This window comes from Erpetoichthys calabaricus, chromosome 1, assembly GCF_900747795.2.
Source record: "Erpetoichthys calabaricus chromosome 1, fErpCal1.3, whole genome shotgun sequence".
NCBI lineage: Eukaryota > Metazoa > Chordata > Cladistia > Polypteriformes > Polypteridae > Erpetoichthys > Erpetoichthys calabaricus.
In genome coordinates, this window is record NC_041394.2 from 229,955,596 (window position 1) to 229,968,671 (window position 13,076).

A 13,076-nucleotide genomic window follows, 5' to 3' on the forward strand; every position below is an offset into this window, starting at 1 on the left:
ATGGCCTTTCCATTTTTCATCCTCTTCATAGCTGTCCTTACTTCCTCCTTGCTAATTCGTTGCACTTTCTGATTCACTATCTCCACATCATCCAACCTCTCTCTCTCGTTCTCTTCATTCATCAGCCTCTCAAAGTACTCTTTCCATCTGCTCAACACACTCGCCTCGCTTGTGAGTACGTTTCCATCTTTATCCTTTATCACCCTAACCTGCTGCACATCTTTCCCATCTCGGTCCCTCTGTCTAGCCAATCAGTAAAGGTCCTTTTCTCTCTCCTTAGTGTCCAACCTCTCATACGCCCTTTTTCAGCCTTCGCCACCTTTCTCTTCACCTTGTACCTTATCTCTTTGTACTATTGTCTACTTTCTGCATCTCTCTATCCCACTTCTTCTTTGCCATCCTCTTCCTCTGTATACTGTCCTGTATTTCCTCATTCCACCACCAGGTTTCCTTTTCCTCCTTCCTCTTTCAAGATGTCATGCCAAGCACCCTTCTTGCTGTCACCCTTACTACATCTGCTGTAGTTTCCCAGCTGTCTGGTAACTCTTCACTACCAGCCCAGTGCCTGTCTCACCTCCTCCCTAAACTCAACCTTGAAGTCTTCCCTTTTCAAATTCTACCATTTGATCCTTGGCTCTGCCCTCACTCTCTTCCTCTTCTTGATCTCCAACGTCATCCTACAGACCACCATCCTATGCTGCTTAACTACACTTTCCCCTGCCACCACTTTGCAGTCTTCAATCTCCTTCAGATCAACCTTTCTGCATAGGATGTAATCTACCTGTGTGCATCTTCCTCCACTGTTGTACGTAACCCTATGTTCCTCCCTCTTCTTAAAATACGTATTCACCACAGCCATGTCCATCCTTTTGGCAAAATCCACTTTCCTCTGACCTTCTTCATTCCTCTCCTTGACATCATACCTACCCATCACCTCCTTGTCTCCACTGTTCCCTTCACCAACATGCCCACTGAAATCCGCTCCAATCACCATTTTCTGTCCCTTTTGTACACTGTTCATCACTTCATTCATCTCACTCCAAAAATCTTCTTTCTCACCCATTGCACACCCAACTTGCTGTACATATGCATTAACAACATTCATCATCACACCTCCAATTTCCAGCTTCATAATCATTACTCTGTCTGACACTCTTTTCACCTCCAAAACACTCTTGACATACTGTTCCTTCAGAATAACCCCTACTCCCATTTCTCCTCCTATCCACACCATGATAGAATAATTTGAGGCCACCTCTGATCCACCTGGCCTTACTCCCCTTCCATTTAGTCTCTTGCATGCACAATATATCAACCTTCCTTCTCTCCATCAAATCTGCTAACTCTCTCCCATTACCAGTCATACTGCCTACATTCAAAGTTCCTACCCTCAGTTCCACTCTCTTTACTTTCCTCCTCTCCTCCTGCCTCCGGACACGTCTCCCCCCTCTTCTTCTTCTTCTTCTGTAATTGTGAATTTATAATGATAATAATACAAATTTAAATATTGATATTGTGCTGCAGAGGTTAAAGACCAAGTTACAATGTTCTCCTATTAAAATACATTGTCTTAGACATTTTTCTAACAATCTAAAAATATGAATGTGGAACAAAAACCAAACACGTTTATTTTTTCAGTGTAAAAGTGAATTATGTATTTACAGACAGAGGAAGGTATATTGAAAAAAACACACACCATAAAATAATGAACTAGCTAAGCATTAGAGTAAAACTATAATTACAGTTTATGATTTGTATTTAAACAAAGTTCTGAACCAGTACTTTTTTTTCCATCTAAGCAACCATTCACTAAAACAGCGTAATCCAGCTCAGGGTTACAGTAGCACTAAAGCATGTCACAGTAGTGAAATGTGTAAACCAACCATGGATAGGGCACTTCTTTATCATTGGGCACTCCCACGCATAGATCCATACTTAATCACAATGGGTAAGTTTACAGCTGCAAGATAACTTAACCAGAAGAATATGACGAAAATCTCACCCAAGAAATGAACTGCATCCAAGCAATGAACAGGTTAAGATTCATTCTTATGGAGTATTGAGGTAGCAACAGTGACTGCTCCAACACTTTCTGACACTGTGGAAATTCTGTAGTATTTTGATTATTGTGATTTCTTTTCCAGTTGCTGTTCTGTAGGAAATGTTGACTTTCAGTCTCGGAATGCTACTGCTGAGTCCGAACAAGAATCAGTGCAGCAAATACATCACATTATAGCTTTCTGTCTTATACAGAATCATCTTTGAAACACTATTCCAGACTATGAAAGCTTTGAATTTCAAAATCTTAGCATACCTTCCTAGTACTACTTGATGTAGAAAGCTTTGAATTTCAAAACCTTAGCATACCCTTTCTTGATGTTTACCTTCTATATGCTTGTGAAATAATTTTTCATTGATGTTTTTACTCATAGGGGTGCTAGAAGAGATATGATGTAATGGCAGCTGAGATAGTTCCTCCAAAACATTTTGACAGATGGAGGATAAATAACTGTGTTTTGCTCCATACTAAACTTGAGTTTGCAGTCAGATTAGCCTATGTCAAGAAAAATTACTTAGCATTTAAGAAACTTTATCTTTATAGTGTCTTTCTATTCAAAGGTGCTTTATACTTGTACAACTATATATTTTAATTTATTCAAATTATTTATCATAATTGGAGTCAGTGGTGAGTAATTCAGATGGAAACCTTGTGATTTGTAATCCAGCTCTTTAGCATTAGACCATATACTATCAGTCATTCTCCAACCCGCTATATCCTAACACCGCAACATCCGAATGTAAAATGAGCACAAAAATAACCCAATTGTTTGCTTTACTTTCAAAAAATTTCCCACTATACAGTATATTAAAATCTAACACTTTTTTACTTCATATGGTAATACAGTCATCCCTAACCTATCGCGGGGGTTACGTTCCAGAGCCCCCCGCGATAGGTGAAAATCCGCGAAGTAGTGACCTATATTTATTTTATTATTTATACATATTTTAAGGCTTTATAAACCCTTCCCACACTCTTATAAACCTTTCTCACTCTCTTGTTAACCTTTCCCACACTCTTATAAACACTTCCTATGCTCTTAAACACTTTCTACATTCTTAAACACCGCAGACCAACACTGCACGCAGCGATCAGACGTCGATGTGTCTGCACTTGCTTTGTGAAGGGGGGCAGCTGAACTCACGCTGAGCAGAAATGGACTTAACGCTGCTTCTGCCAAAATGCCTGCTTGTCGCTCTGCGCGTTCGGAAGGAGGAGGAGGAGTGGGGGTGTGTGAGGGCTGAACGCACGTTCGCTCAAACCCCCCTCCCCGGAGGCGCAGTACGCTCCTGCCACTTCGCATTGTCAAGGGGGTGGGGAGCTGAATGAACGCTAAGGAGAAGTGGACTTTCTGCTGGCTTTGCGCTGCTTGTCGCTCTGTCAATAATTTAAAAGCCTGTACAGCACCTATTTTCCTGTCTCACTGTCTTGTCTTACGTGAAGTTAAAATGTTTTATAATAGTGAGATGTTACTCATATCCTTAGCCCGACATCCACATATCATATGTGTTAACAATGTGTTTTATAAGTTTACATGTGTTTAAAGCATGTGGGATGGGTATTTTAAGGCTTAAACTATAAAAATGTTTATTTATATGGTCTTTCTATATCGCGGATTTTCTCCTGTTGCTGATGGGTCTGGAACATAACTTCCGCGACAGGCGGGCAATCACTTGTATTTAAAAACCCGCGAAGTCGTGAATCCGCGAAAAGTGAACCGCGAAGTAGCGAGGGATTACTGTACCTAAAATTTACATACATTATATTTCATCTGGCACATATCTGTCCAATTCTATGTTGTTTAGGTCTCTCTGTAATGATTCAGCTGATTCTGCATTATCTGTCTTTAAACTTTTATTATTACACAGATTGTTTATATATTCAAAAGAAATGCAGCCCTAGCAATGATCTCTGTGCGACATCCCATAATTTGGAAAATGCTTTTCTCAGTGTAACCCTTTGTTTGTGGTGCTTAAACCAATTATTTACCCAACTACACACAGCTCCATGAATTTTCACTTCTTTTAGTTTTATTACTAGCCTCTCTTATAATGCCTATCAAGTACTTCTCAGAATAAAGGTAAATATACCATGTTGACCTTTCTGTGATCATACACTATGTCCTTATTGATTACTCATAGAATTCCAGCATAAGAGTGGAACACATACTCCACCATCTGATCCCTTGTTGACTATTTACTAATATACCTTTTCTTGATATACTAGGGGGCGCCGCCCCCTGCTCGCTTCGCTCGCCAACCCCTGGTGTTGGGAATGAGAAAGAGCGTGATGTATGAATGAGATATAGAATAGTGTGAAGGTGTAGATGATGCAAATAGAAAGCAAACAATAAAGTGTGTGGCACAGTGTAAAGGTTTATTGGAAAATTTCTTTGTACACGCTGTTTAAGTGTAAAAGGTAATTCCCGGTCAGAACTTGTAAGGTCAATGAAGATGGTTATTGTCGTGATCAGAGTCAAGTTTGTCAGAGCTTAGAAAGAGTTGTGTCTCTCCAGGAAGTAATGCAATGACTTGGGTATTTATGTTTTCCACATTAATATTTTTTGGACATAATATAGTGCGTTGTGTTAAAAGGGGCATTTGGTCTAATGAGATTGCTGTTCCAAATCTGTCTGTAACTAAGTCGGCACAGATAAAGGCTTGAGGAATTGTAATAATATCTGGGTGAAGTCTATCTGTATTGGTGAGTGTACCATCTCCCAGTTGTAATAACCAATTGTTATGATCTGGATGTGGACATCGCATGTTTTGTACTAATTGTATCTTTTGAAAGCAATGCCAATTGTCTGCGTATTTTAAGGTGCACTGAACAATAGCTGAGCGCATGGAATGTGGAACAATAGCTAAGAACTGTCTAAAATCTTCTCGTAATAAAAGTACCTTTCCTCCAAAGGGAAGATTATTATTCATAAACGTTTGTAGAACTTTATGAATGGTGTTGAGTAAGTGAGTGGATGCCATTGTACATTCATCAATAATTAACAGTTTTGCAAGACGGATGTCATGTGCAGTGCCACTGTTAATGTTCATAGTGGATATCGATTTGTAGGATCTAATGCAGTTCATAAAGATTTCACTTTCAGGTACATCGTTAGTTAGAAGCATCTGTAGATATTCAGGATATGAATGTAAAGGAGGCAGTGTAATTTGACCGTTTTGATAACAACGTGTAAATTCATTACTTGTATTGCCAGTTGTTTCTTCAGGGAAGTTAAGTGAATGACAATGATTGCAAATGACATTCATTTATCCCAATGAATTTTCCTGAATAGTGGACTCATTATTGAACGCGTTGTCAGCTAACTGGCGCAATCATTTAGCAGGTGTCTGTCGTTGATGTCCGTGACGTGTATGTTTTGCTTGTGCCGTTTGAGAGGCGCGTCGTTGTATGTCCAGTATTTGGGACGTGTTGTTTTGGAGCTGTAATCGATTTGCCTGTGAGGTGTGAGAAGCCCGTTGTAGTTTACGGCGTGCAGTTTGTATTGAGCCTTGCCCGTTTTTGTATGTCGGTCAGTTGAGCTTTCTCTTTTTGGAGCCTTGCCTGCTTGTTTTCCGGCATTTGAGATGCACGGTGTAGACGTCTGCGTTTAATTATTTTGTCCCCTCGCTGCCGTTTCTGTATGTCTGAGACGGGAGGTGTTTCGTTTTGAAGCCGTGCCTGTTTAGATGCAGTACTGTGAGACGCGCGCTGCATGCGTCCACGTTCAGTGTGTCTGTCCATTTGGGTTCGTTTCTGTAACTGTGTTAATTGAGCTTTGCGTTTTTGGAGCCGAGACATTTTTTCTTCCAGAGTTTCAGAAGCGCGTTGGAGCCGACGTGTATTGTTTTTTTTCATGCGGGTTCGTGTGTTTGTTCCTGTTACTCGAGCTGTATCGGTTTGTACCCGTGATCGTGAATTCATGAATTGTTTGTTCTTCAGCGTTAGAAATATGGATAAGTAATAAGGAGGATCGCACTCACTGTTAATATGGAGCCTTTTCTGCAGTTGAATGGTTAATAGTGCCTCATTGTAATGAGATCTAGCTATGCTGCATAGTGTGAATTGTGTTTGGTCCCGTTATCCGAGCCGTATCGTTTTGTACCCGTGATCGTGAATTTATGACTTGTTTGTTCTTGAGCATGATAAATATGGATAAGTAATAAGGAGGATCGCACTCACTGTTAATATGGAGCCTTTTCTGCGGTTGAACGGTTAATAGTGCCTTATTGTAATGAGATCCACCTATGCTGCATAGTGTGAACGTGTTGAGATGACGTATGTTTAATACGGACGGTTCATTTAGAAATGGGGCTTTGTGTGTAGATTTGTGCATATTTGCGTTGTTGATTTGTTTCAGGGTGCACTGTTCCAATGCGATGCAATATTTGTCCACATATGCGAAAGCAGTATGGGCCATTGCCTTTTGGTGGCCTGATATTTACTCCGGTAGATGCAAAAGCAAATGAACTATTGTAGGATCTAATGCAGTTCATAAAGTTTTTACTTTCAGGTATGTCGTTAGTTAGAAGCTTCTGTAGATATTCAGGATATGAATGTAAAGGAGGCAGTCTAATCTGACCCTTTTGACAACAACGTGTAAATTCATTACTTGTATTGCCAGTTGTTTCTTCAGGGAAGTTAAGTGAATGACAATGATTGCAAATGACATTCATTAATCCCAATGAATTTTCCTCAATAGTGGACTCATTATTGAACGCGTTGTCAGCTAAGTGGCGCAATCGTTTAGCAGGTGTCTGCGGATGGTTCCTTTAGAAATGGGTCTTTGGGTGTCACTTCTTATTGATGTTAGTGTGTTTGTGGGTCTGAATCGTCGTTGTTGTGAACGTTTCGTGTGCCATGTCCGTAGTCTGTCCCGTTTCGTCTCTAATGGGCTTGGTGTGGCGGTCACGGCTTCTTTTTTTTGGTGTGGTAGGAGCTTGTTGAATCCTCCTCTTTGTGTGCGTCCCGTTTTGTGTGCAATGGGATTCGTGCGGCGCTTTGTTGATTGGAGGGGATGGTGGGATTGGTGGGGCGCGAGCGTCTTCTTTCTTTTTGTGTGCCAGGGGCTTGTTGAATCCTCCTCTTTGTGTGTGTCCCATCCGTTGCTTGTGGTTTGGGGGTTGCGGGTTCTTTTTTTTTGTGTGCCAGGGGCTTGTTGAATCGTCCTCTTTGTGTGTGTCCCGTCCGTTGCTTGTAGGGGGGGGGGTGCTTGGAGATGGGTGTGGGATTTGTGGGGCGCGAGCTGCTTCTTTTTTTTGTGTGTGCTAGTTTCGTGTGCAATGGCTTTCGTGCGGCGCTGTGTGCGTCGCCTGCGTTTGACTCCTTTTTTCTGTGCTGACTCCTTTTTTCTGTGGTCGCGGCGCCTCATTTCTTTGACTCCTTTTTTCTGTGCTCACTCCTTTTTTCTGTGGTTGCGGCTTTTCTGTGGTCGCGGCCGCCTCTCGCAGCGCCTCATTTCTTGGGGCGCCTGCGCAGTACATCTTTTTGCGGCTACGGCCCATGGCCGGATGTCCCTGCGTCCATCCGGTTTAGCATTCTCGGTTAGTAATGTGGATGATAGTGTGGAAGAATAATTTTAGGATAACATAGCATTCATCTTAAAGAAATAGCATAAATGGTTAATAAATGTTGGGAACGAGATAAAGATCAAGTGAACAACAAAATGTACACTGAAATATAAGATCTGGTTTAGGAAAAATACTGAGATGGTAAAGTAAATAAAGAATGTACCAGAAGAAAGGCTGATGTAATATACAAATTGTACTGAAGGATGGCTAAGAGATGACTAAGAAATCAGCAGATGTCCTATAAACGAGAATGGACAATTGTTATATGCACAGAAATTTCAAGGGTGGTGTCTCATCTCAAAAGGTATAAGAAGAACCAGAATATAATATAATATAATATACTTTTATTCTATATAAATATTTGGGTGTAAACCATTGAACCAACCAGAGTAAAATGTATGCATTGATTGACACTGTATGTAAATTCAACAGTTTATAAAATGAACCTTTATCCTTTGTTTCTCGGACCATTCTGATTATTATGACCATGCTGTAATAGACTGCTTTTGAAGAATGCTCGCTCTAAGGCATTTTGCTGAGGAATAATTAAAAGATACAATGAACAGCTTTTCTCCTGCCTGATTACTGAATTGTCCTGTTAGAAGATGTTAAATTTCGACCACAATAGTCAGTCATTTCCTTAATTATTGGTTCTATTATTTATACATTATTTTCCTGTACAATTTCAAAATCACTAAATACAGTATCTCCATAGTAATTCCTGTTGGAACATTGTCGACTTTTTCACATACAGTCATATGAAAATGTTTGGGAACCCCTCTTAATTCTTTGGATTTTTGTTTATCATTGGCTGAGCTTTCAAAGTAGCAACTTCCTTTTAATGTATGACATGCCTTATGGAAACAGTAGTATTTCAGCAGTGACATTAAGTTTATTGGATTAATAGAAAATATGCAATATGCATCATAATAAAATTAGACAGGTGCATAAATTTGGGCACCCCAATAGGGATATTACATCAAAACTTAGTTGAGCCTCCTTTTGCAAATATAACAGCTTATAGACACCTCCTATAGCCTTTGATGAGTGTCTGGATTCTGGATGGAGGTATTTTTGACCATTGTTCCATACAAAATCTCTCCAGTTCAGTTAAATTTGATGGTTGCCGAGCATGGACAGCCAGCTTCAAATCATCCCATAGATTTTCGATGATATTCAAGTCAGGGGACTATGACGGCCATTCCAGAACATTGTACTTCTCCCTCTGCATGAATGCCTTTATAGATTTCAAACTGTGTTTTGGGTCATTATCTTGTTGGAATATCCAACCCCTGCATAACTTCAACTTTTTGATTGATGCTTGAACATTATCCTGAAGAATTTGTTGATATTGGGTTGAATTCATCCGACCCTTGTCTTTAACAAGGGCCCCAGTCCTTGAACTAGCCACACAGCCCCACAGCATGATGGAACCTCCACCAAATTAGACAGTAGGTAGCACACATTTTTCTTGGAATGCGGTGTTCTTCTTCCGCCATGCAAAGCGCTTTTTGTTATGACCAAATAACTCAATTTTTGTCTCATCAAGTCCAGAGTACTTTGTTCCAAAATGAACCTGGCTTGTCTAAATGAGCATTTGCATACAACAAGCGACTCTATTTGTGGCGTGAATGCAGAAAGGGCTTCTTTCTCACCACCCTGCCATACAGATGTTCTTCATGCAAATTGCGCTGAATTGTAGAATGATGTACAGCTACACCATCTGCAGCAAGATGTTCTTTCAGGTCTTTGGTGGTGATCTGTGGGTTGTCTGTAATCATTCTCACAATCCTGTGCATATGCCGCTCCTGTATTTTTCTTGGCCTGCCGGACCTGCGTTTAACAGCAACTGTGCCTGTGGCCTTCCATTTCCTGATTTCATTCCTTACAGTTGAAACTGACAGTTTAAACCTCTGAGATAGCTGTTCCAAGCCTTCCCCATAACCAGCGGTTCTCAAAAAAGGGGGTGCAAAAGTTGCCATATGTGGCGTAATTTCGCTCTTCATAGGAAAATGTTAAACTTGTAGTGGTGTATCGGCAACAAAAAATATAGGAATACATTTTATTAGTATTTCAAAAAATGTTAGGGGGGGCGCGATTAAAACTGTTATGAAAACTCGGGTTGCAGATACTTAAAGGTTGAGAAACGCTGCCCTAAACCATGATACTGAACAATCTTTGTTTTCAGATCGTTTGAGAGTTGCTTTGAGGATCCCATGCTGTCACTGTTCAGAGGAGAGTCAAAGGGAAGCACAACTTGCCATTGACCACCTTAAATACCTTTTCTCATGATTGGACACACCTGTCTATGAAATTCAAGGCTTAATGAGCTAATCCAACCAATTTGGTGTTGCAAGTAATCAGTATTGAGCAGTTACATGCATTCAAATCAGCAAAATTACAAGGGTACCCAATTTTTGCACAGCCAGTTTTTCACATTTGATTTAATTTCGTACAACTAAATACTACTTCACTAAATATCTTTGTTCAGAAAACAGTCCAGTACTCAGTACTCATACCACTGTTATCTTTTTTGTTGAAAGTAGAGTAAATTATTATGCAGGCTGAGAGGGGTTCCCAAACTTTTTCATATGACTATATGTAAGCACATTTGGAGGATTCACTTTGTCAATGTCTGTATATTATAATTCATCCTTACTGTTTCTAATGTATAACACATCTCCCTTTACTGTTCTTTTACTGCTAAAATATTAAATGATTCTCATATTTGGGCCCTTATATCTCAATATTTGTCTTCACTTGACCTTTAGCTTTCTTAATGTCTGATTTAATCATCATTATCGTGCTTTCATTAGGCCTACAGTTACCACTGGTGTTATTCTTAAAACACCTTACACAGTTGTTTTTCCATTGCAACTTCTTTTTAAGCTCTGTATTTATCCACTATGGACATTTCTTCAATTTCCTACTACTTCTAAACTTTGGGATAAATTGGTCTTACATTTTACAGTATGTAAAACACTTTTATACCTGCCCCAGATTTCCTCAACTATCTCACACTTAAAAGCCTACACCAATTATCTTATTTAGGTTTTGCCACATTTTCTCAAAAATTGCTCTTGTAAAATTAAAATGAACATTTTTAGTTTTTGTATATGGTCACATACTTTAAATAGTGTTTTGACCTTTACAGCTTTAAAGAATATGTTTGGGATTTTATCAGGTCACAGTTATTTCTTCACAATCATGGTATATACAGTAAGATGAAACTGAGTTAAACGAGGTCATCTTAACAAGCAAATAATGGAGATAGGACAGAAAATAAAATTATTTATTTTTTGTTTTATTTTGTAACATGTATAATTAAATACTTTTTTGTTACATTAATTATATACATTTTATTGCTAATATTGATTTTTATTCATAAATCATTCATGAAAATCAAAAATATTCGAATAAAAACATAATTTATGTTTGTGATGGCACTTAATGTCGCTGGAAATGCAGCAGCTGCTTCTGTATCTCCACTTGCCGTTTCTCCAGTAATCTGTATGTTATGAAGATTGTTTCTGTTTTTAAATTGATGGAACCATCCTCAACTAGATATGAAAATTTCACTGGTGTCGCCTTTTTTATTCTGAATGTGGTTAAAAATTGATTTTGCTTTTTCTATTATGATTGCTTGACTTAATGGCATATTGCGTTCGACTTCATCGTCAATTCAGATGGAAAGTAATTTTTCCATTTCCTTAATCACATTGCTTCTGGAATGGGTAATTTTTGTTGCAGAAGTCATTGTGGTTGTAGTTGCTGATGATACGATTTTCTCTTTAATTTTAAAAATTGTCCATATTGTTGAAGTTGATAAATTTAATGCAGTGCCGATATCAATTTGGCGTTCACCTGCATCTAATCGTCTGAGCACCTGCATTTTAGTTTCCAGCGAAATGCTTTTTCTTGTCACTTTACTTTCTTTGCAAGCACTCATTTTAAAACTAAAAAGGGATAATTGTTATTTATTACAGTAAAATAAAATGTTATGTTTATATCCTAGTTTGCATGTTCTCCCCGTGTCTGCGTGGGTTTCCTCCGGGCACTCCGGTTTCCTCCCACAGTCCAAAGACATGCAGGTTAGGTGGATTGGCGATTCTAAATTGGCCCTAGTGTGTGCTTGGTGTGTGGGTGTGTTTGTGTGTGTCCTGCGGTGGGTTGGCACCCTGCCCCGGGATTGGTTCCTGCCTTGTGCCCTGTGTTGGTTGGGATTGGCTCCAGCAGACCCCCGTGACCCTGTAGTTAGGAATATAGCGGGTTGGAAAATGGATGGATGGATGTTTATATCCTTACACAATAACATTGATGACCAATCATAAATGAACAGTGACACAGCAGGCTGTAATGTACTGTACTGTACTGATATCAAACGTGCCACGAGACTGCATGCGAGTATCTAATCAGATTGCAGCGAAATTGCCACGCTTTTATGTTACTGATTCAAAGTGAATCAATGAAAAATTAGAATTAGAAAAAAAAAAACACATAATACAGAAACAGCATTAAACAGAGCAGCGTTAAGTGGGGTCTTACTGTATTAGTTTGCCACATGAAGTTGTATTCTAAAGTAAAGCATATTTCATAAATTTTAAAAAATAACTAGCATGCTTTAGTGTTTTATAATGTTAATGGGTACTTGGATCCAGTTGTAAATAAAAACACTGAAATTTACAGAATATGTTCACTATGTAATAGCAAAAGTTTCAATTTAAGAAACCATGCCTTCCATGTTTTTGAGGCATGCTTGTGACAACAAAAGTCAGTCAGTCAGTCATTTTCCAACTCGCTATATCCTAATACAGGGTCACAGGGGTCTGCTGGAACCAATCCCAGCAGGCACAGGACGCAAGGCAGTAACAAACCCTGGGCAGGGTGCCAACCCACTGCAGGGCACACACACACACAAACACACCCACACACCAAGCACACACTAGGGACAATTTAGGATCGCCAATGCACCTAACCTGCATGTCTTTGGACTGTGGGAGGAAACTGGAGCACCCTGAGGAAACCCACAGAGACACGGGGAGAACATGCAAACTCCACGCAGGGAGGACCCGGGAAGCGAACCCAGGTCTCCTTACTGCGAGGCAGCAGCGCTACCCTGCCCTGGATAACCAGATTAGGAAGATGGATGGATTATTATTATTCTTATTGCTACTATTACTATTTTGCATATAGTGGAAACATATATGACTATATTATATTGAGGACAGCAAATATTATAATAAAAATAAGGTGAAGGAGATTGGTGTTCACATCCTGGGTGTTCCCTCTGTGGATTTCACATCTTCTCCCTGAGTGCTCCAGTTTCCTCCTACAGTCCAAACACATGCAGGCTAGATAGATTGCCTTTGCTAAAGTGCTCTTTAAAGTGCTCTTTTTGTGTGTGTTTGTCCTGTAGTAGATTGGCACCATGTCTGGGGGTAGTTCCTGTT

The 13,076-nt window shown here is 39.6% G+C and overlaps 1 protein-coding gene across 1 annotated transcript in view; it reads right to left on the minus strand.

Moving 5' to 3' along the window:
* Positions 1-616: 616 nt before the first annotated feature.
* LOC127528083 (uncharacterized) overlaps positions 617-13,076 on the minus strand; it is a 532,584-nt gene continuing 520,124 nt past the window's right edge. Inside the window, exon 2 of the mRNA XM_051928692.1 lies at positions 617-1,316. Coding sequence (XP_051784652.1) covers positions 617-1,234 — 618 coding nt within the window. The 5' untranslated portion in view covers positions 1,235-1,316. The remainder of the gene's footprint in view (positions 1,317-13,076) is intronic.